Below are 21,026 nucleotides of genomic sequence, written 5' to 3'. Positions count from 1 at the left end.
GCTAACCAGACTGGAAGGAAGTCTTAATCCTAAGCCCTGGGGAGGGAGAGGCCTCTGGAGTGACCTTCCAGGTGTGGCATCCAAACTCTGCACCCTTATCCCCACTGTCTGGTCCAGTATGTGTTTCTCTGCTTTTCTGGTTCCATTCCCCAACCTGGAGGTTGACTCACCCCTCCAGACTTTGGTCCATTCTTTCTCTTGGGTGTGGGTTCTCAAACCCACTCCTGTGGACACCTGAAGGCCTGGAGCAGGCTTGTGACCCATAGGATCCAGAAGAGTGAGAAACTGGGATGTGGGGGGGGGGGCTCTACTTCTCACAGGACTCAAGGACCACAGGTAAACAGGGTCCACCTATGTCTATTCTGAAAAGCTTTGCTATTTAATCTCCATCACTTCAAAACTGTTATATATCCAGGTCAACCAAGGGTCATCATCACACAACACACTTCCTGCCCAGGTCCCAGCCCCCAGCATCCTCTTTGTCATCAGATCCCAACTCCTGTGTTCCTGGGACTATGCCTATCAGCATCCCCTCTGACCTCAGGACCAAAACTCTCAGCATCATATCCCCAGGACCATGGCTCCCAGCATCCTCTCCGTCCTCCAGACCACAGCCCCCAGCATCATATCCCCAGGACCATGGCTCCCAGCATCCTCTCCATCCTCCAGACCACAGCCCCCAGCATCATATCCCTAGGACCATGGCTCCCAGCATCCTCTCCATCCTCCAGACCACAGCTCTGTATGACTGCAGACCCACAGCAGTCAGCAGCCTCCTTCTTTTCCCGGTCTCAGCTTACCACTTAGATCAAGTCGGTCACCCCCACGACTTGGGTGAGGTGAGAGTGAAGCGTGAGACTGTCTCAGGGATTCTTGTTCAGGGTGTACTAGCCTGTTCTCTGTTGTCAGTAACATGATGACAGAGACTGGGTGAGGATGGAAGAAAGGTTTCTTTTGGCAAACAAACTAGGGGCTGCCTCTGCTGATGGCCTTCCTGCTGAGAGTCCTCAGGAAGTCACATGGCAGGAGACAGGGAGCACACGCGTCTCTCCTGGTCGCTCACCTTCTTACCCAGCTGCCAGTGTTCAGTCATGAGGGCTCCACCCTGATGACTTCATTGATCCTAAGCAGCCCCACGGGCCCCACCTCTGAGCACCATAGTTGGATTAAGTTCCCATCCTCTTAATGGCTCACAGGGGATTGAATTTCTCCTGTGTGTGTGTGTTTGTGTCTGTGTGACTATATGTGTGTATGTGTGTGTGTTGTCTTTGTGTGTTTCTGTGTGCATGTATGTTTCTCTGTGTGTGTTTCTGTGTGAACGTGTGGATATGTGTGCGTGTTTCTGTCTTTGTGTGTATATTTGTGTGTTTCTGTGTGAATGTGTATATGTATCTGTGTTTGTGTGTGAATGTGTGTATATATCTGTGTGTGTGTGTGTGTTTGTGTGTTCCTGTGTATACTAGCTGTGGAGGATAACCTTAGGTGTCAGTCCTTGTGGGGTGTGTCCACCTTTTCTTCTCTTGGGATAAGCTCTCACTTACTGACACTCATCAATAGACTAGACTATCTGGTCAACAAGCCCTGGACTTCCTCCTTTCTCTGTCTCCAGGCTCCTGGGATTAAAAGCACATATCACCATGCCTGGCTATTTTTCACATGGGTTCTGGGACTCGAACACAGGTCCTAATGCTTGCATGCTGTGCACTTCACTGACTGATCCAGCTCCCCAGCCCAGGGTGGACTTTCAACATAGACATTGTTGGTATGCATTCAAGACCCACAAGGGGTCTCTCCTAGTGACCTTTTCCCTCCTAATAGGTGGGCTTCCCCTCTATTAGTCTCTAGCTGATGTCTTTTTTTTTTTTTTTTTTTTGGTTTTTCGAGACAGGGTTTCTCTGTGGTTTTGGAGCCTGTCCTGGAACTAGCTCTTGTAGACCAGGCTGGTCTCGAACTCACAGAGATCTGCCTGCCTCTGCCTCCCGAGTGCTGGGATTAAAGGCGTGCGCCACCACCGCCCAGCTTCTAGCTGATGTCTTCTTCCCCGGCTTGTGGGCACTCTGGGAGGGACTGGCATCTTTCGTGGGAGGGCAGGTCCTGGGAGAGTACTGTCCCTTCAAGGCTCTCTGTTCATAGGGTTTTGGTGCAAGAGACACAAACCCCAACCCAGCTGGTGAAGGAGAAAAGGGTCGAGTGATCTGGGGACAAGGTTCAGGGGGTGGAGCGCTTATCCGGTAGGCACAGAACCCGGCACTATTCCCAGCACCACAGAAGCCGGGCATGGTGGCGCATGCCTGTATTCTCAGTGCTCAGGAGATGGCAGGAGTTCAAGGCCAGCTTCCACTACTTAGTTTGGAGCCAGTATGGCCTCCACGAGGTTCCGTTTCAGTGAGAGAGGCGATCTTGCCTGAGTTTCCTTCAGTAGATTTCTTTGTTCAACTGTCCTTCCCCCTGCCCAGCCTCCCTGGTAATTCTAGCCCCAGGGCTATCTGCCAGCCATCTTTCAAGATGAGAGGAGCCATCCGTTCTCAGGATAGATAGATGGCCAGGTCAAGCCAAAGCTACAGGGCAATTGCTGTCTGTCTGTGTACCTTTCTCCCCCTCTCTCCCTCTCCCCCCTTCTGTGTGTGTTCTCATACATGGAAGCTGGGGGGGGGCCTGTCAGTTCCCTTGGAATTACAGGCATTTGCTCCATGCCCGGCTTGTTACATGTGTTGTAGGACCCCAACTCTGGTCCTCAGGATTGCCAGCAGACACTCTTAGCGTGAACCATCTCTCAGCCTCCCTTCTCCTCTTCTCCCTGCCCCAGCACACAAAGTGTCTCACTTTAGCCCAGGCTTGACCTCAGATCCCACCTCTATCTCTTGAATCCGAGGATTTGTGTCTCCCTGTGTCAGATGGTTGTCACTCATCTGTCGCTAAGCCAGTGTCTATGACTGTGGGGGTCTGAATGAGAATGGCTCCCATAGGCTCATATGTTTGGACACTTGGTCTCCATTTGATGGGACTGTTTGGGAAGGATTAGGAGGTGTGGCCTTCTTGGAGGAGGTGTGTCACTGGGGGCTGGCTTTGAGGGCTCCAAGTGGCACCATTCCCACTTGGCTCTTTCTCCTCACACTCATGGAGATGTGAGCTCTCAGCTGTTCCTGTTGCCTTGCCTGTGCTCCTCCGCCATGGACTCCAACTTGAACATAGGCCCAATTAAAGGCTTTTTATTTTAATTTTTATTCTTTACATACATTTTATCTCGATGGCAGTTTCCCCTACCTCCAAACCTTTCAGTCCCCCACCTCTCCCCTCTCCCCTGGATTCACTCCTCCATTCCCCCACCCCCCAAAAAGAGCAGGCCTCCCAGGGATATCAGCCATACACAGAATAACACATTACAATGGGGCAAGGCACAGACCCTCATATCAAGGCTGTCAGTTCCCTTGGAATTACAGGCAACCCAGTAGGAGGAAAGGGTCCCAAGTGCAGGCAAAAGAGTCAGAGACACCCCTACTCCCGCTGTAAGGGGTCCCACAAGAACACCAAGCTACACATAACATATATGCAGAGGACTCAGCTCAGATCCATACAGGCTCGGTGATGCTATGATTCAGTCTCTGTGAGTCCCTGTGAGCTCTGCTTAGCTGATTCAGGGCTATGTTCTCCTCAACCCCTCTGGCTCCTACAATCCTTCCTCCCCTTTTCTTTGGGGTTCCCCTGGCTCTGCCTAGTGTTTGGCTGTGGGTATCTGCATCTGCTCCCACCAGTTGCTGGGTGACTCCTCCCTGAGGACAACTGGACCAGGCACCAATCTATGACCATAGCAGAATACCACTAGGGATCATTGTGTTGATAAAGGCTTTCTTTTCTTTTCTTTTCTTTTCTCTTTTCTTTTTGGGTTTTCGAGACAGGGTTTCTCTGTAGCTTTGGAGCCTGTCCTGGAACTTGCTCTGTAGACCATGCTGGCCTTGAACTCACAGAGATCCCAGAGATCCACTTGTCTCTGCCCCACCCCACCCCCCAGTGCTGGGATTAAAAGCAGGCACCACCACTGCCTGGTGCTAAAGGCTTTCTTTTCTCTGTTGCTTTGGTCAAAGCATTTTGTCTCAGTGATAGAACCACAGCTAAGACAATGGCCAAGGGGGGCGGGGCCATAGGTCCTGCCTCTGGTTAGAGTGGCAGTCAGCCTTCAAGCCCAGGTGAATGGCGGAGAGGCAGTTGCTGGCAGGGAAATGTGAACTGCCACACCCCTTGCTCCTTTGAAGAACAACAGTGATCTTGTTCTGGTGTCTACATCTTCAAATTACTGCAGGATGCAAGGACACGGGAACCAAGTCAGGAAAAGGAAACACCAAGCCGGGTTTGTCCACTGAATGTTTAAAAGCAGGTTTTCCTTCATTTTCCCAGAGAAATCGCCAGAGTAAGTGACCCCTTTGCTATTGACTCCCAACATGGGTGAGGCCAGGGATGAAGGCAGCCATCTTGAGGTTATGAGGTAGACAAGCCTGGGACATTTAGGACATTTAGGATACTGAATTAATCAATGCAGGAATTCCCCTAACTCACGCGGTTTTTTTATATGAGAAAATCAATTTCCTTTTTACTTCCAACCAGTGTGAGTCGGGTGCCGTCTTGGCCACATGATTAGTCCAGAGTATGTGGAAGCAATCCCGCTTGCCAACTAGAATGTTCTAAGCGGTGAGAACTCTTTTTGGCTTTTTTTTCCCCAGTTACTTCTCCTTACTTGTGGCAAGATTCCTCCCACAGCGTCTGTTTCCTGATTCCCCGTGAGTAGGTTGTGCTTCGTGAGAACCACTGGATGGGGGTGACCTTCCCTCGCCCCAAGCAGAGAAGAGCCGTGGGCAGAACTGGCCTTGGTGGATCCTTTAGCTAAAATGTGAGAACTTGCAAAAAAAGGGGGGGGGGATTCAAATAGTTTTGGTCTTTAGCCCCACGGTAGGCGTTTTTGTCTACTATGTGGGAAGTCCAAGTAGGCAGTCTAGAGAGAAAGGCGGGGTGGGGAGCTCAGGGAAGAAATATGAGAGGGATGGAGGTGGGGAGGGAGGGGGAGAGAGAGGGAACGGTGAAAGCAGGGAGAGGAGAGGATGGGGGCTTTGAGGGAGGTGAGTCAGTAGCATATGGCACACAAGCCTGAGGACTTGAGTTCGATGCCCAGAAAAGCAAAAATAAAAAGCTGAGGTAGTGGCACTGGCTTGTGATCCCAACACCGAGGTGACTGGAGTGCTGTCCCTGGAGCTTGATGACCAGCTGGCCCAGCCCATTCCAGGCTGTGAGCAGGGTACACACGTGCACAGCAAGTGGCAGAGGGACGGAGTCTGCAGGAAGGAGCTGCCCTGATTTACACAGCTTTCAGGTTCCTTCTCATCTCCTGCAAACCCCAGGAGACCCAGGACTTTGCTTAGACTCTAACCTCCCTCTCTACGATACCAGTTTCTGCTTAAGTCAGCAAAAGCGATATTTATCTCTTGCAGCCAAAAATCCTGGAAGACCAACTCAGGAGCCAGGACACCAAGGCCCATCGCAGGGTGTGGAATAAAGAAATGTGACCTTACCCTTCCACATCTGCCAGAGGACACCAGAGGGTGGCAATTTCTATCCTCTGAGCCCTACTGCAAGGCATCGTGGGAGAGGAACCTTAGCCTCAATGGCTTTTGCAAGGCATCATGGGAGAGGAACCTTATCTTCCATGTCTTTTGCAAGGCTTCATGGTGACATTATCTTCCATGTGAAACAGAAAGCCTTTCATACGGCATTAACTTCGGTTCTCTTGGCTGCAGGGCATCGTGGGGAATACAGTCTTAGCTGAATTATTATTATTTCTTCTTGGAAGGCATCAGCAATAATATATAGTCTGGGGATAGGACTCTTGGAAGAGTGCTTGCCCCAGAAATCTGAGAGCCCGAGTTCAGAGTCTCAGTACCCATGTGGAAAAGCCGCGGTGCATCTGTTTGGTTTGGTTTTTCGAGACAGGGTTTCTCTGTAGCTTTGGAGCCTGTCCTGGAACTCACTCTGCAGACCAGGCTGTCCTCGAACTCACAGGGATACACTTGCCTCTGCATCCTGAGTGCTGGGATTAAAGGTGTGCGCCACCACCGCCTGGCTCACCACAATTCACCTGAAACTACAGTACTGGTGAGGCAGTGGATCCCTGGAGTTGGCCAGCAACCAACACTGTCAAACTGATGGGCTCAGTGTTCTGTGAGAGACCCTGTCTCAGAGCAGTGAGGTGAGGGGCTGGGGGGAACTGGATGCTCTTCCAGAGGACCGGGGTTCAACTCCCAGCACCCACCTGGCCATTTACAATTGTCTGCAGTTCCAGTTCCAGAGGAACTGATGCCCTCATTCAGACATGCAGGCAGGCAGGCAAAATGCCAATGCACATAAATAAAAATAAATAAATCATTAAAAAAAAAACAAAGCCGGGTGATGGTGGCGCACACATTTAATCCCAGCACTCGGGAGGCAGAGGCAGGCGGATCTCTGTGAGTTCGAGGCCAGCCTGGTCTGCAAGACCTAGTTCCAGGACAGGCTCCAAAGCCACAGAGAAACCCTGTCTTTGGAAAAAAAACAAAACAAAAACCAATAACAAAAAAATCAGTGAGGTGAAAAGCTGGGTATTGTGGCCCACACCTTTAATCTCAGCACTCAGGAGGCAGAGAGAGGCGCATTTCTGAGTTTGAGGCTAGCCTGGTCTACAGAATGAGCTCCAGAACAGCAAAGACCACAGAGTGAGACCTTGTCTCAAAATAAAATCAAAGAAAAGAGACACCCCCTCCCCACTTTCATCTCAAAGCTAAATGTGACAAGCCCCTGCCTTGTTTATTAGTACAAAAATCTTTTATTTATTTATATATATAAAATAAATTAGAGGAGTAACAATGATAATAATAACAATAGCAACAATATTCGCCAAGAGCCCCCGCTGCCTGCAGCCTTTGCTCTGCTTCTCTTCTGGTTCTTAGAAAAGTTGAGGCCCGAAGACAACACAATGGCGCACATGAGGGAGGACAAAGTTCCTGGATCCAGCCAGGGCTGGGGGCTCAACCTCAGGTCCAGAGGAGGACATCCCACAGTCTGAAGGTCAGGAGCAGGGAGACGACGAGGCTCAGGTGGGCAGCGCCTGGCCTAGGGGCAGCGCCATTACAGCCACTGCGGTCACAGCAGGAGACGTTGAGGTGGGTCAGGAGGAAGGCATCTGCCACATGGGAGCCTTGGCACCAGGAAGCTGTGGCGCAGCCTCGCACGGTGTAACTCCGGTTTCCCAGCACTGAGGAAGGAGGAGGGTCAGTGAGCCAAGAATTCTCAGGAAAGAGGCAGGCTCCTGGTGCTGGTCACTATAGCCACCTGCATCCCCTATTGTGAGCACTGCTCCCAAAATATGTTCTGGGGGACCCCTGGCAGTCTCTCAGACTCACACCAGGATTGCTTTCATAGGAACTCTAAGATGTCATCTGGCCCTTTCGAGCTTCTGAGTGTCTGAGAGATACTTTTCCAGAGAAACCCCAGGACAACTGATATTGCGACAGGCTGAACATGAAAGCAGACAACGGGGACCAGATGTCTGATATTAGACCCAGACGGGAAGAGGGTTGCCACGTCATAAACAATGGCAGTCCCCTCTTTGCACTTTTTCATTATGACAAACACAGGCTATTTTTTTCCATCATCAAAACTATTATTTATGAGGCCAGCTATAATGGGGCACGCCTTGAACCCCAGTACTTAGGAGGCAGAGGCAGGCGGCTCTCTGTGAGTTTGAGGCTAGTCTGGTCTACATAGAGTTCCAGGGTAGCCAGGGCTATATAGTGAGACCCTGTCTCAAAAATTAGTTAATATGTAACAAGGCGGATTGTTGTTGGTTTGACAGGGCCAATCCTCTTATTGCAATTTGCCCTTCCTGCAGATAAGTACCATCTTTTCCATAGGAAAATCCACCCGGGATAGGTCCCGCCCATCTGTGAATCAGTCTGGTCAGCGCCCTGTGCCCCAGAGGGTCCCCTTCCAGCTCCCAGGGGACCTTACCATCTAAGCCAGTGGCCTCCAGGCACTGATTCATTGGTCCCCGGCAGTCAGTGAGGGAAATCTCTTTGGAGGAACACCCATGGGTGCTGTTCCCCTCACAGCTGTAGCACCGGATGCCATTCGGTGGTAAGCCCTGAAGATTCAGAACTTAAAGATGAAAAAAGACAGGGACCGAAGATAAGCATTGGGACCTTGCAACCATCCAACATCTGTCCACGCTCAGCCCGAGATGCTAGGGCGCCACCTGGCGGTCATATGTGGGAACTACACTTTCTTTTGGGGTCCTGTTCTCTAGAACTGAGCCCCACCCACATCCAGCTAGGCTTTTTGGGGGATCCTTAACTAACTGTGTATTATGAAACAAGCCCTATTCTCTCAGAAGTTACCATACAGAGTGACATTGTTCACTACGACAGCCATTGGCCACCTGTCTTTCTTAAGGTTTAAATTAATTAGCTTAGCCCTGCGGTGGTGGCGCACGCCTTCAATCCCAGCATTTGGGAGGCAGAAGCAGGAGGATTTCTGTGAGTTCAAGTCCAGCATGGACTACAAGAACTAGTTCCAGGACAGCTAGGCTTGTTCCACAGAGAAACCCTGTCTCGTTAAAACCAAAAATCAACCAACCAATCAAACAAATTAAATAGTGTTAAATATAATTCTAGGGCTGATAAGATGGCTCAGCAGGTAGAAGAGTTTGAGACCAAGTCTGCCGACCTGAGTTGAAGCCCTAGGACCCACATGGTGGAAGGAAGAACTGGCCCCTGAAAGTTGTCTTCTGAACTTCACACATAGACCATGGCGTGCTCACTTGCATGCATGAACATACATACACACAAAATAGATGCAAATTTAAAAATCAAAATGATATGCGTGTGCACTGTGTGACCTGCAGAGGCCAGAAAAGAGCATCAGAACCCGCAGCTGGAGTTAGCAGTGGTGGCTGCCCAGCGTGGATGCTGGGAACTGAACTTAGGACCTCTGGAAGAACAGCCAGTGCTCTTAACCTCCGAGTCATCTCTCTAGTCCGTTTTTGACACTTTTTAAAAAAGATGTATTTATTTTAGTTCACGTCTACGTGTTTTGCCTGCACCTGGGTCTGTGTACCTTATGCATGCAGTACCCATGGAGTCCAGAAGAGGGCATCAGATCCCTGGAGCTGCAGTTACAGTTGTGAGCAGCCATGTGGGTGCTGGGACTCAAACCTGTGTGCCCTTAACCACTGAGCCACCTCTCGGGCTCTATTTAATACATTTTCATGAAATAGCTTCTTTGGCCTTAACCTCATGCTGACTGTGCTGGGACACCACAGTGGACAGGACAGCCTGGTTCTACCTTCTTAGGACTCTCGGCTTTGTCACCAGACAGTTCTGACCCAGGGTGGGCAGAGCTGGGGGGGGGGAGTTGAGTGGGCTGCGTGTGCTGAAAGAGGGGTCCTGAACCCGGCTTCCAGGAAGAGGTAATAACTGACCCTGGAAGTAGAGAGAGGACTTAAGAGAGAGAGAATGGCAGTTCCAGACAGAGCCAACAGCGTCCACCTCACCCTGTCCCTCACCTGGGCCGCCATTGCAGTGGGTGGAGTTGCAGCATTTCAGGAAGTGAAAGGTGTGGTTGCCGTGGAAACCGGCTATGCCCGGACACCCGGGAAGACTGCCACAGCCTCGGGTGTAGTTCTCATCCTTCAAGCTCCCTGCAAGGGGCAGAGGTCAGGTTGTGGTAAGGAGCTGGTTGTGGATTGGCTGCCTTTGGGTACCCCTATTTCCTTAGAGGCCTCTTGTTTTTTAGGCTAACTTCACCCCTAGCCAAAGGACTGCACTTTCAATTCTCCCTTTGTTGTATGATAAAGGAGTCCCATATGATAAATAGAACTTCATACATTTGTGAAATTTCCAGAAAGAACCCCTACTAAAAGAAAGGATGGATGTTCGTATGTGTATGTGTGTGGGTGGGTGGGGGGCGGTTGCCTCTTGCTACAGCCCTGGTGCTTGAGGGCCTCCCTTAGGTACAGCCCGGAAGAGGACCTCCTGCAGGTGAGCACTTACTTGCCATGCTCCGCAGGGTCACCACTTCAACACACTGTTCTCCAGGATAGCAGCATTGCAGGCTCTGCTCCCGGCCCCTCTCACAGCTCTGGTCCAAAGAGCTACAGGACAAACACTCAAGGTACCGGCCCCGGCCCCGAGGAAAGGCAATCCCCCGGTCTTCAAGGAAGAAAGGAAAGGGGTGGGTTGGAGGCCCAGCTCCCGCTGAGAACTCCCCTCTGAACCCATCAGTCAATCACCAAGCCTACTTATCCCAAACCTTTCTAGAACTTAGCACATCCTTTTCAGTCTTGGGTACCCCTCAATATCAGCCTCTGCTCTTGCCATGACCACCCTCCACCTCGTTCTCTCACGCGGCCCTAGGAGGAAGTCTTTAAAGTTTCCTCTGCTCTGCCCCCCCCCCCCCACAGCTCCCACTGTTCTTAGAATAAAGCTTAGTTACCTGATTGCGGCATTCAAGGTCTACTGCAGACTGTGTCCTGGTGACCTCTCCTGCCTCATCTCCCAGCACCAGCTCCTCCCATACTGGCTCCCCGGTCTCAGAACACAGACCCTCACCAGACTCCAGCCCTTCCTCTATTCTGTTGTCATTGTCTAGAACACCCTTCCTTAGCTCCTTGACTTTCCTAATGCCTCCTCCATCATCTTATTTATCACCTCTTCGAGGCAGGGGCTCTACCACTGAGCCACACCCCAGCCCCTCACTGGGGGATTCTAGGCAGGGGCTCTACCACTGAGCCACCCTCAGCCCCTCACTGGGGGATTCTAGGCAGGGGCTCTACCACTGAGCCACCCTCAGGCCCTCACTGGGGGATTCTAGACAGGGGCTCTACGATCAAGTTACATTCTTAGCCCTTAATTTTTTTTGAGGGGGATGGGGATGCAGGGTCTCACAATGTAACCAGAACCCAGAATCCTTTCTCTCCAGCTGTTTCATCAAATAGCACATTCGTATCTTTGCCTTTACCCTAGGATGGTCTATCTTATGGTCACAATTATCACTCACGGATGTATGAACCAAAAGATCAAAGCCTTACTTGATTGATCCATGATAACTTTGTTATTTTGCTCAAAGTGTCTAGCGGGGGCCAATTGGACCAGTTGCTTTTCCCTGGAAACACCATGCCACCCTTTCCCCAGGCTTTGGCTCACGCCATCCTCCAGCCTGGCACAGCCTCTCTTTTCTGACCCAGGAGATTAGAGCTGCATCTGAGCCGAGGCAGCCCACTGGCAAGCTCAAGGCAATTAGGTGAATCATTCCATCCAGAGCCAAATCATCTGTCTTGTTCAAGGAAAAATGCCTAAAAGGCCCACAGCATGCTCCTTCCCTCAAACATCCACGAAAACCAAAAGCAGATCTTTCTCCAGGCACTGTGGTGCATCCCTGTCACCCCTGGACTTTGGTGGGTGAGGCTGGAAGATGGCAAGTTTTGGGGCTAGCCTGGGGTGCATAGTGAGACTGGGTCACAGAAAAACAAACAAACAGGAATTTCCTGCACACTTCTTCCCAGGATGCTCTTCTGACTATGGGTCATGTGACCTTCAGGAAGCATCTTAATTCCTTTTTTATTTCCTCATTGTCCATTCACAAATCTCTCTCCAGTCTCACAAATGATCTTACCCGTCATGGTGATGGCAGTGGAGAGAACCATGTGAAAGACTGGGGCAGGAGGATTCCCTAAGTTAGGGGCTGGGGTGTGGCTCAGTGGTAGAGCCCCTGCCTAGAATCCCCCAGTGAGGGGCTGGGGTGTGGCTCAGTGGTAGAGCCCCTGCCTAGAATCCCCCAGTGAGGGGCTGGGGTGTGGCTCAGTGGTAGAGCCCCTGCCTAGAATCCCCCAGTGAGGGGCTGGGGTGTGGCTCAGTGGTAGAACCCCTGCCTAGAATCCCCCAGTGAGGGGCTGGGGTGTGGCGCTGCCATACAGAACTGGCATACTAAAGACCCTATCTTCCATTTGCGGTACTAAAAACAAAGGCCTGACATGCATTTCTGTGTAGTGTTGCCTTGGGTTCTCCTGCCACCACACACCTGAGTCTCTACCTGCTTCTGCCATGGTGTGGGTGTAGTTTGTCTCTGAGGTCATGTGGTTGAAAGCTCAGTCTTCAGAGTGACGGAGTGAGAGGGAAGGACCTTTATGGCAGGGAGCAAGTGGGAAGCTGTCCAGTCATTCACAGCACGGCTTTAGGAAGGGATTAATTAATAAATTAATTTTGGAAAGGAGATTGAGTTGACTCCCAGAAATTAAAACTCTTCTTAATTTTTTCCTTCATTTTATTTTATGTGCATGCAATACCAGCAGAGGTCAGAAGAGGGCATAGAACCCCGGAACTGGAGTTATTGTCTGATGTGGGTACAGGGAACTGAACCTGGGTTCTCTGGAAGAGCAGTCAGTGTCTTAACCACTGAGCCACCCCAGTCTGTGGTTTCCTGTGTTTTGAATTCTCCCTCAGCATGCAGTCACGAGGTGATGGGGTTTGGGAGCAGGTGCAGTGTGCTTGGGTGTGTTGGGGGAAGAGCTCTGACTGGAGCCAGCAGCACACTGTGTGGACTTCCTGTCTCTCAAACCGCAAGCTACATAAGTATTTTCCCGTTTTTATTTATTTGGGTTGCTCTTATTTGATTGTTTTTTTGAAAATAGGTCTTCCTCTGCAGTCTGGAACCTGCTAAGTGCACTGGCTGGCCTGGAATTTACGGAAATCCTTCTACCGCACCCTCCATGTGTGGGATTATAGGCGTATGCCACCATGCTGGGATGATAGGCATATGCCACCATGCCAGACTGTAGCTCTTTTTTTACAGCTTAGTTGGCGCTGGCTAGACAAACTTGAGGACCTGAATTTGATCCCCAGAACTAATTATAGTGGTATAGGCCTGTAATCCCAGTCTTGGGCATTGGGGGAGAGTCTGGAGGATGCCTTAGGCTTGCTGGCTGCCAGTCTATCTTCAAGTCTAGTGAGACACTTAGGAAGAGAATAAAGTGGAGAGTGACAGAATAGGACACTCATCTCCTTCCTCTGGCTATTTGTGCACGCACACACATGTACACGTGTGAGCACACACGCATGCATGTACACATGCATACATGCACACATGTGCTCACATACATGCACACACATGAGAACACATCCACATGTATATGCTCACGCATGCATGTACATGTGTTCACACAGTGCTGACATACTCATGTACACACACGAACACACATAAACACACACACGCACACAGCTCTAAAGTATTCTTTTCCATCCCTTTTAATCAATCAGTGTCTGTTCTAGAACTTGCCATCCTCCTCATCCAGCTTCCCAAGTGCTTCCCTCCCAGGTGCCCACAGCCATGTTCAGCTCCTGATGGTCTGATCTGTCTCAGCTCCCCCTTCACCTCCTGGCTAGGGTCTCAGGGTGTCTGAGGTGGCTACTTGCACCTCTCTAACTCAGTCCCACGTGTCTTGGGGGAAGTTCAGCTCACTGCTGCTGGGACACCTCACTTCTGCACGTATGCTTGCCAAAAATTGGAGGGAAAATTGTCTCCAGATCAGGGGACCCTGCCCCCACCCAGCTGCCTCCGTCTCGCGACCCTCTCCCCGTGAATGTTTCCTTTCACAGTGCCGAGTCGGTGAGTTGGAACAGGGCTCGGGAATGAACCGTGCCACCTGTGAAGCTTTGTCTGCCTTCTCTCTTCCAGGAATCACAGGGCCCCGAGATCCTTCCTCTGCTGTGTACTCTTCCGAGACTCTGTCATTTGTCCAGCTTCATGGCTGTCACCCGCAAAAGCTTTACACCGACATAAGGGACTCCGTCGAGCCCGGAAAAAGAGGCTTCTATCCTCAGGTCACATATCACGGAGGTCCCCTTTTCTGCCCGCCAGAGCTATTCCATCAGGACAGTTTTGTCCCTGCCCAGCGGAACCGTGTCTGGGTACCTTTTTCGTGGACAACCTTACCCTCATCCACCCGTGTTCATTTCCCCACATGGTCTATTTCCCTCGAATCTGTCTCCCATGCTAAGGGCAAAAACATTTGTCAAAAATAGAAGTGTGGGTTGGGGGGCAGTAAAAAATAGGAGAGAGGGTCTAGGGACGTGGTGCAGTTGGTAGAGCGCTTGCCTAGCCTGCAAAAAGCTCTCTGTTCCATCGCCAGCACCAAATAAAGCCGGTGTGATTGGTGCATGCCTGGGATCCCAACACTCAGGAGGTGGAGGCGGGAGGATCAGGCATTCCAGGCTACCCATGGCCACACGGCAAGTTCAAAGCCAGAGAGGGCTATCTAACAAACAAACAAACAACAAAACAGACGTGGCAGCACTGGAGGCAGAGGCAGGGGGATCTCTGTGAGTTTGAGGCCAGCCTGGTCTACAGAGTGAGTTCCAGAACAAACAGGGCTCCATAATAGATAGACCTTGTCTCAAAACAAAAACAAAAACAAACCAATATACAAATAAACAAAACCCAGGGTCATCAAGATGGCTCAGCGGGTACAGATGCGTGTAGCCAAACCTGAAGACCCGGGTCCAAGACCCGTGACCATCACAGTAGAATGAGAGAAGCAATGCTCACAAGTTGACCTTTGGCCTTCATATGTAACATGGAAAGCATCTGCACACACTTAAACCAATATATACGCACACACGACTCAGCCTTGCGCCAGAGATGGCTTGTAGGTAGTCGGAAGAAAAGACAAATCAGGCACAAAGGCAGTCTCTTCCTTCATGAGGACCATGGGAAGCGGGCCCTCATAATCGATTCCCGTCCAGGGCCAACCCTGCAGGAAGAGTAGCAAGGAGTGCTGCTCCTTCCTCATCCGCCCCGGCCCTCTCTGTGTGCACTTGAACCACTGATCACCCCCTAAAGCCATCAATCAAAAGGTTCACGAACTTCTCTTTTATCTGCACACTGTACCCACACGTTCCTCATCAAGGATCATCTCTTTTTGTTGTTGTTGTTGTTGTTGGGGAGGAAAACAAAGATATCACACATACTAGACAGGGATTCCATCACTGAGCCACACCCCAGCCCCTCACTGGGGGATTCTAGGCAGGGACTCCTCCACTGAGCCACATCCACAATCCTACTTTTTTAGATTAAAACATTTTAAATGTATGGTGGTGGTGGTGGTGGTGGTGGTGGTGTGTAGGTCAGAGGGCTACTTTGGAGAGTCGGTTTCCCCCATTCCACTTTTACGTGGGATTCAGGCATTGAACCCAGGTCACAAGGCCTGAGCAACAGGCACCTTTACCCAAGGTGGCATCTCTCTGGTCCTTTCTGACCTTCCTGTATCAGCATCCGAGCAGCTAGGATAACGGGCAAGTTCCACCGAGCCTGGTGGATGTGTCGCCATACATGTGACAGTCAGGTTTGTCACCTCACAGCCCAGGGATGCTTTTATAATCCCATGGTATTGGAATGGCTAGGTGTGGCAGCTCAGAGTTATAATCCCAGCCCTCAGGAAGCTGAGACAGGAGGATCCCCCGTTGTCAGCCAGCCTGCACTATACAGTGCATCTCAAGAGTCTCATCCAAGCAAAACAATTGGGTGTGAGAATATTTCGAGATGGAGAGAGAAAAGATTTGGGAGACATGACTGGGAGAAGTGACTGACATGGGGCTGGCCTGGAGAGGGATGAGCGAGGTCCCAGAGTAAGGAACAGGCTTGGTGCTGGGGTGAAGTATGTAGGTCTGGGAGTGGAATCGGGGCTTTAGCTGGGGCGGCGAGGACACCCAACTCACCAGGCCTCGGTTTGTTGCAGATGTCTGTGGCACACACGACCTCTGACAGGCTGATGATCTTGGAGTTCACCCGGTAACTCATGGTCCTGTTGGTCTTCTCATGATGGGCACAGTCTCTTATCACCACCTCCAGTTCTCCATCACCTAGGAGGAATACAGGTATAGTCCCCTAGAGGTCCCTAGTCCTGACCAGTCCCTGACACTCCTGGTCTCGGGGTCACCCGTCCCTAGTGCCACTCCTTGTTTAGGTCAATTCTGTTATTTTCTAGAATTATCTTCCCCTCCCCCATGCACACCACTGGGATTTTCTGGATCCATCTACAACTCTGTCCCAAGGTGAATGAAGCCAGCAGGGAGGTGCCTTCAATAGAGAGAAAAACACTAACGTTTCTGAGATAGGGTCTTGCTATGTAGCCCAGACTGGTTTGGGGGTCCCAACCCCCTTGCTTCCACTCTCCAGCAGTAGGGCTACAGGTGTGCCCCGAAGCACCAGCTCTTTAGTACCAGGTGCTTTAACCTGCTCAGCTGTCAGTCTACCCTTATCTTAGGTAGGTTTTGTGTTGGTTTGTTTGTTTTTTGAGACAGGGTTTCTCTGTGTAGCCCTGGCTGTCCTGGAACTCAGTCTGTAGACCACGCTGGTCTCGAATTCAGAGATCCTCCTGCCTCTGCCTCCAGAGTGCTCAGATTAAGGGTGTGTGCCACCATGGCCCTGCTGTCTCAGATAGTTACATTTAAGTCAGATGTGGTGGTGCACACTTATAATCCCAGTCTTTAGGAGGCATGTTCAAGGTCATCCTTGGCTACCTGGCAAGTTTAGGGCTAGCCTGGGCTACATGAGACCCTGTCTTAAAAATAATCCAGGACCAAACAACAACAACCAAACCAAATCAAATGCCCCCCCCCCCGACCATGTACCACCAACCCCCAAAACAAAGCAAAAATATTTGGTATTGCTGTGTGTGGCACACGTGCCAATTTATGCCCTCCAGGGTCTCACCAACATGTTTCTTTTTTAGGATTTTTTTTTGACACAGGGTTTCTTTGTGTAGCCCTGGCTGTCCTGGAACTAGACCAGAGGCCTTGAACTCACAGAGATCCATCTGCCTCTGCCTCCCCAGTGCTGGGATTAAAGGCATTGGGCTTCTCACTGATACTTTATTTTAAAAAATCTTTTTAGATAGATTTTATTATTTTGCGTGTATGAGTGTTTTGCCTGCATGCGTGTCTGTGCACGATATTCGTGCCTGCTGCCCGAGGAGGTGGTGAGCTGCCATGTGGGTACCGCGAATTGAACCTGGGTCCTTTTCAAGATTCAAGCGTTTGTGTGTCTGTAGGTGAGTATGTGCACAAAAGTGCAGGGGAGGGCCTCGGGTCTCCTTCCTGGAGCAGGGGATGGCCTCGGGTCTCCTTCCTGGAGCAGGTTATGGTGGTTGTGCGCCAGCCCACGTGGATCTCTGGACTGAATTCAGGGCTACTGGAGAAGCAGCTGGTCTTAGGTGCTGAGCCGTCTCTCCAGCCTCCTTAGATGTTTAAACATCTGCATTTCCTTACTGTCTGGAGAGAGAAGGTTTTCTAGCCTATTGTTGGCGGTGGGGGGTCGACCTTACCTTCCCACTCACGAAACACCGTGGTCCTGCAAAGATCCTCGTCCAGGCTACACTCCTTCACCAAGCAGTCCTGGTTACTCTCACACTGCATGCACTTCAGGCCCTGGTAGGCTGCGAAGGGAATAGAGGTAGGTGGTCAACAGGTTCAGAGCCAGGATCTGGTTCCTTCCCCCAAGCTATATAATCCAAGCGGACCTCAAACTCACAGTAACCCTCCTGCCTCAGCCTCCTGTGTGCTGGGATTACAGACATGCATCAGCTGCCGTTTGTTGTAACTCTGGCCTCTTGTAGGACTTCTAACCCTGGCTCCCATTTCGGTGTTGTGTCCTTCCAATACGACCTGGGTCCGTTCTGTTTCATGGATCTCCTATCCACTGGAGATCCAGGTTCCACCCCTTTCGGTAGCTTCTCTACAGTACTCTCTCCAAGACCTGAGCTTCATCCTGAAGCTATAACCTCACCCATCAGCCCTCCAAAATTAGGTGAGTGAGCTCCAAAAGCATTCTTCCCACCTCCCCAACACCTCTGCTAGGTTCTAGCCCCATCTTAGCTCCACCCTCACCCAGACGCTAGCCCCGCCCCACAACTCCTGCCCCTCTTCCTTCTCTAGCTCCGCCCAATATTCTAGCCATACCCGACTTCCTTAGCCCTGCTTTAGACTCTAATCTCTACTATAACCACGCCCTCTGACTTTTCCCTTAAATTTTCTTCCTACATTTATATTATTTCATTGAACATTTTTGAAATGGTCTCATTACATATGTGTAGTCTGGAATTCTATGCAAACCAGGCGGGCCTTGAATGCGGAGATCCACCTGCCTCCGTTTAAGGGCATTTCCCCACAACATTCTGCTCTGTCCGGACTTCACCTTAGTTACATAGACCACAGGTTCTCAGCCTTCCTAATGTTGCGACCCTTTAATACAGTTTCTCATGCTGTGGTGATTCCCTAACAAACTTATTTTCTTTGCTACTTTTTATTTTTTTATTTTTACTTTTATTTATTTATTTATTTATTTATTTATTTATTTATTTATTTATTTATTTTTGGTTTTTCGAGACAGGGTTTCACTGTAGTTTTAGAGCCTGTCCTATCCTGGAACTAGCTCTTGTAGACCAGGCTGGCCTCGAACTCACAGAGATCCGCCTGCCTCTGCCTCCCGAGTGCTGGGATTAAAGGTGTGCACCACCACCGCCCAGCTCCTTGCTATTTCATAACTGTACTTTGCTACTGTTATTAATCATAATTATCTGTGTTTTCCGATGGTCTTGGGAGACCCCTGTAAATCGAACCTAAATCAGGTCATAGACCCACCATAGCCCCTAAAACTTAGTCCCGCTCCTGGCCCCTCCCCTGGCTTGGAGTCCCTCCTCCAGGTCTTCTAATTCTTCCTCAAACTTGTGGCCCCGCCCCAGACATCCTAGGTTCTAATCAGGACCAGAGCTCCAGCCTATAAGGCTCTGGATCCTCCCCAGTTTCCCAGTCACGTTCCCGGAACAGAAAGGCTAGGTAACTGTCCTAAAACCACACAGCCTGCTCCGAACCCAGGTGGTAGCCCCACTTCAGGCTCCTCTCCGCGGGGCTGTCATCCCTGGGCTCTAATTCACAGTAAGAGCCGTCTGCGTCCCCGAGGTCCCGTCTGCAACTCAGAGCCAATCTGCTCTGCGCCAGGTCGCCTTTCTACACTAAGAGCCCCTCCCCTTTGCACCCCCACCCGTACCCCTTCCAGCTCCCTGGCCACCCGGACCTCCCGCGAAGGTCCCCTTCCCAGACCATTAGTCAGCTCCCGCCTCTCGCGGATCCGGAGGGTTATTCACCGCCCTAAACGCTGACTCAATTCCTTCTCCATTTCCTCTGCTTTCTCAACACCTTTCCCCCTACACGTCCTGGAGGAAGCAGGTGAGGAAGTAGCGAAAGCCAAATGTACTCGAGGGACGGGTCCGTTGGAAATGCTGGGGGGGCCGATCTCCCTCCTACCCCAAAGCTGGATCCCACCCCCACCGAAAAAACACTGTGGGAAGCGGCCCCCGGGAGTCACATTCAATCGCTAGCTGTGCAATTTGGCACCAGCTACTTAACGTCTCTGTGCCTCCCGCGTCCTGCAGTTTGACTTTGCAGAGCCTGGGACAGCGCCAGAGATCGGTTTGCTAAATGAATGCCTCCGGGCGTCTAAATGTGCCACGTGGGATGTCTAAATGTGTTCTGGAGAACACACCCGAAGAGTACTTGGGTGGGAGGAGAAGGGTTGAGTGCTGGGCTCCCTTCCCCCTAACTCACCCCGGCTGTCACCACCCAGTTCTTACCTGGGACCCAGGCCGTCAGCAGCAGCAGCAGCAGCAGCAGCAGCCTCCCCCTGAGGCCCATGCTCACGTCTGGGTGTCTCCCTTCACCTCTGCTCTAGAGGGAGAGGAGCGCAGGGAAGGAGACAGTTTTGTGACCCCAGGGCTCCGCCCACCGTTTGCTTAAGCATGAGTCAGCCCGGGTTGTGTGGGTGCCTCCCCTTCCTCTTCCCTAGCCCACAAAGCTACCCATCCCAGGAGGCCTGACTCAGGGTCTCTGAGGTCACAACCCTGTCGTCCCATTGGCTGTGTTCAAATCCCAGGTGTCCTAGGACGGTGGAATGTGGCTGTCAGATAGTAGCAGGGTCAGGGAGGGGAAACCATAGGAGTCTAGTTAGGAGGGAGGTGAGCTTTGCAGTGAACGCTTTGCACAGAATGCCCACCATGTACCTAGAAACAGTTTTGTTGAGGCAGGTGTGTGGTCTGCAATCCTGGTACCCGGGAGGCAGAGGTAGAGGCAGAAGGATCTCTGTGAGTTCAAGGCCAGCCTGGTCTACAGAGTGAGTTCTAGGACAGCCAGGACTACATAGAGAAACCCTATCTCAAAACAAAATAGAAAGAGAGGAAGAGAGGAAGGAAGGAAGGAAGGGAGGGAGGGAGGGAGGGAGGGAGGGAGGGAGGGAGGGAAGGAAGGAAGGAAGGAAGGAAGGAAGGAAGGAAGGAAGGAAGGAAGGAAAGAGCAAAGATTAAAACCATCTCTGGCCTTGACTGTTTCTTATCAACCAGAGTTTTCATATATAAATGTACATATACATACATACATACATACATACATACATACATACATACATGGCTTCTCTTTGTAGCCCTGTCTGTCCTGGAACTCATTCTGTAGACCAAGCTGGTCTGGAACTCACAGAGATCTGCCTGCTGCAGGATCACAGGCATGGTACCACACCTTGCCCAGGCAGAGCAGTGCCGCACAGAGGACAAATCTAGAACAGAACACTGACTCGCCAAAATGGAGGGCTCACCAAGCTCTTCAGCACCTCCCCCAAGGCCGCCTTTGTGCTGGACACCATTCCAGGAGCAGTGGACACCACAGGAAATGAAGCGAGGGTCCCAACCTCCTGGCCGTGAAGTGGGGAGGATGTCTTGTTATCTAATCTTTTGCATCAGGGAAAAATGTTGAACAAGGGTACCAGGGAGAGGCAAGCTCAGGGAGTCTCACTGTAGCTGGGAAAGAAGTCTAGTGGGGGCCCAGGGAAACAGAGACGGGGAGAGAGACACAGGGAAGAGACAGTCGGTGCAAAGGCCCCGAGGGCACAGAATCACAAGCAGGTCAGTGTGACTG

General features: G+C 51.1%; 1 protein-coding gene across 1 annotated transcript; it reads right to left on the bottom strand.

The window, feature by feature from the left end:
- Positions 1–6,879: 6,879 nt before the first annotated feature.
- Plaur (plasminogen activator, urokinase receptor) lies at positions 6,880–19,794 on the bottom strand. The gene is made up of 7 exons (XM_057762327.1): positions 19,697–19,794; positions 17,393–17,503; positions 15,786–15,929; positions 10,068–10,226; positions 9,581–9,715; positions 8,029–8,175; positions 6,880–7,273 (listed from the first exon to the last, which is right to left on the bottom strand). The coding sequence occupies exons 1-7, from the start codon at positions 19,755–19,757 to the stop codon at positions 7,053–7,055; spliced, it is 978 nt and encodes a 325-aa protein (XP_057618310.1). The 5' UTR covers positions 19,758–19,794; the 3' UTR covers positions 6,880–7,052.
- Between the last annotated feature and the right edge of the window lie 1,232 nt (positions 19,795–21,026).

Source organism: Chionomys nivalis, chromosome 2, assembly GCF_950005125.1.
Source record: "Chionomys nivalis chromosome 2, mChiNiv1.1, whole genome shotgun sequence".
NCBI lineage: Eukaryota > Metazoa > Chordata > Mammalia > Rodentia > Cricetidae > Chionomys > Chionomys nivalis.
The sequence above is the reverse complement of the archived record's forward strand: the minus strand, read 5'-3'. Positions and strand labels throughout refer to the sequence as shown.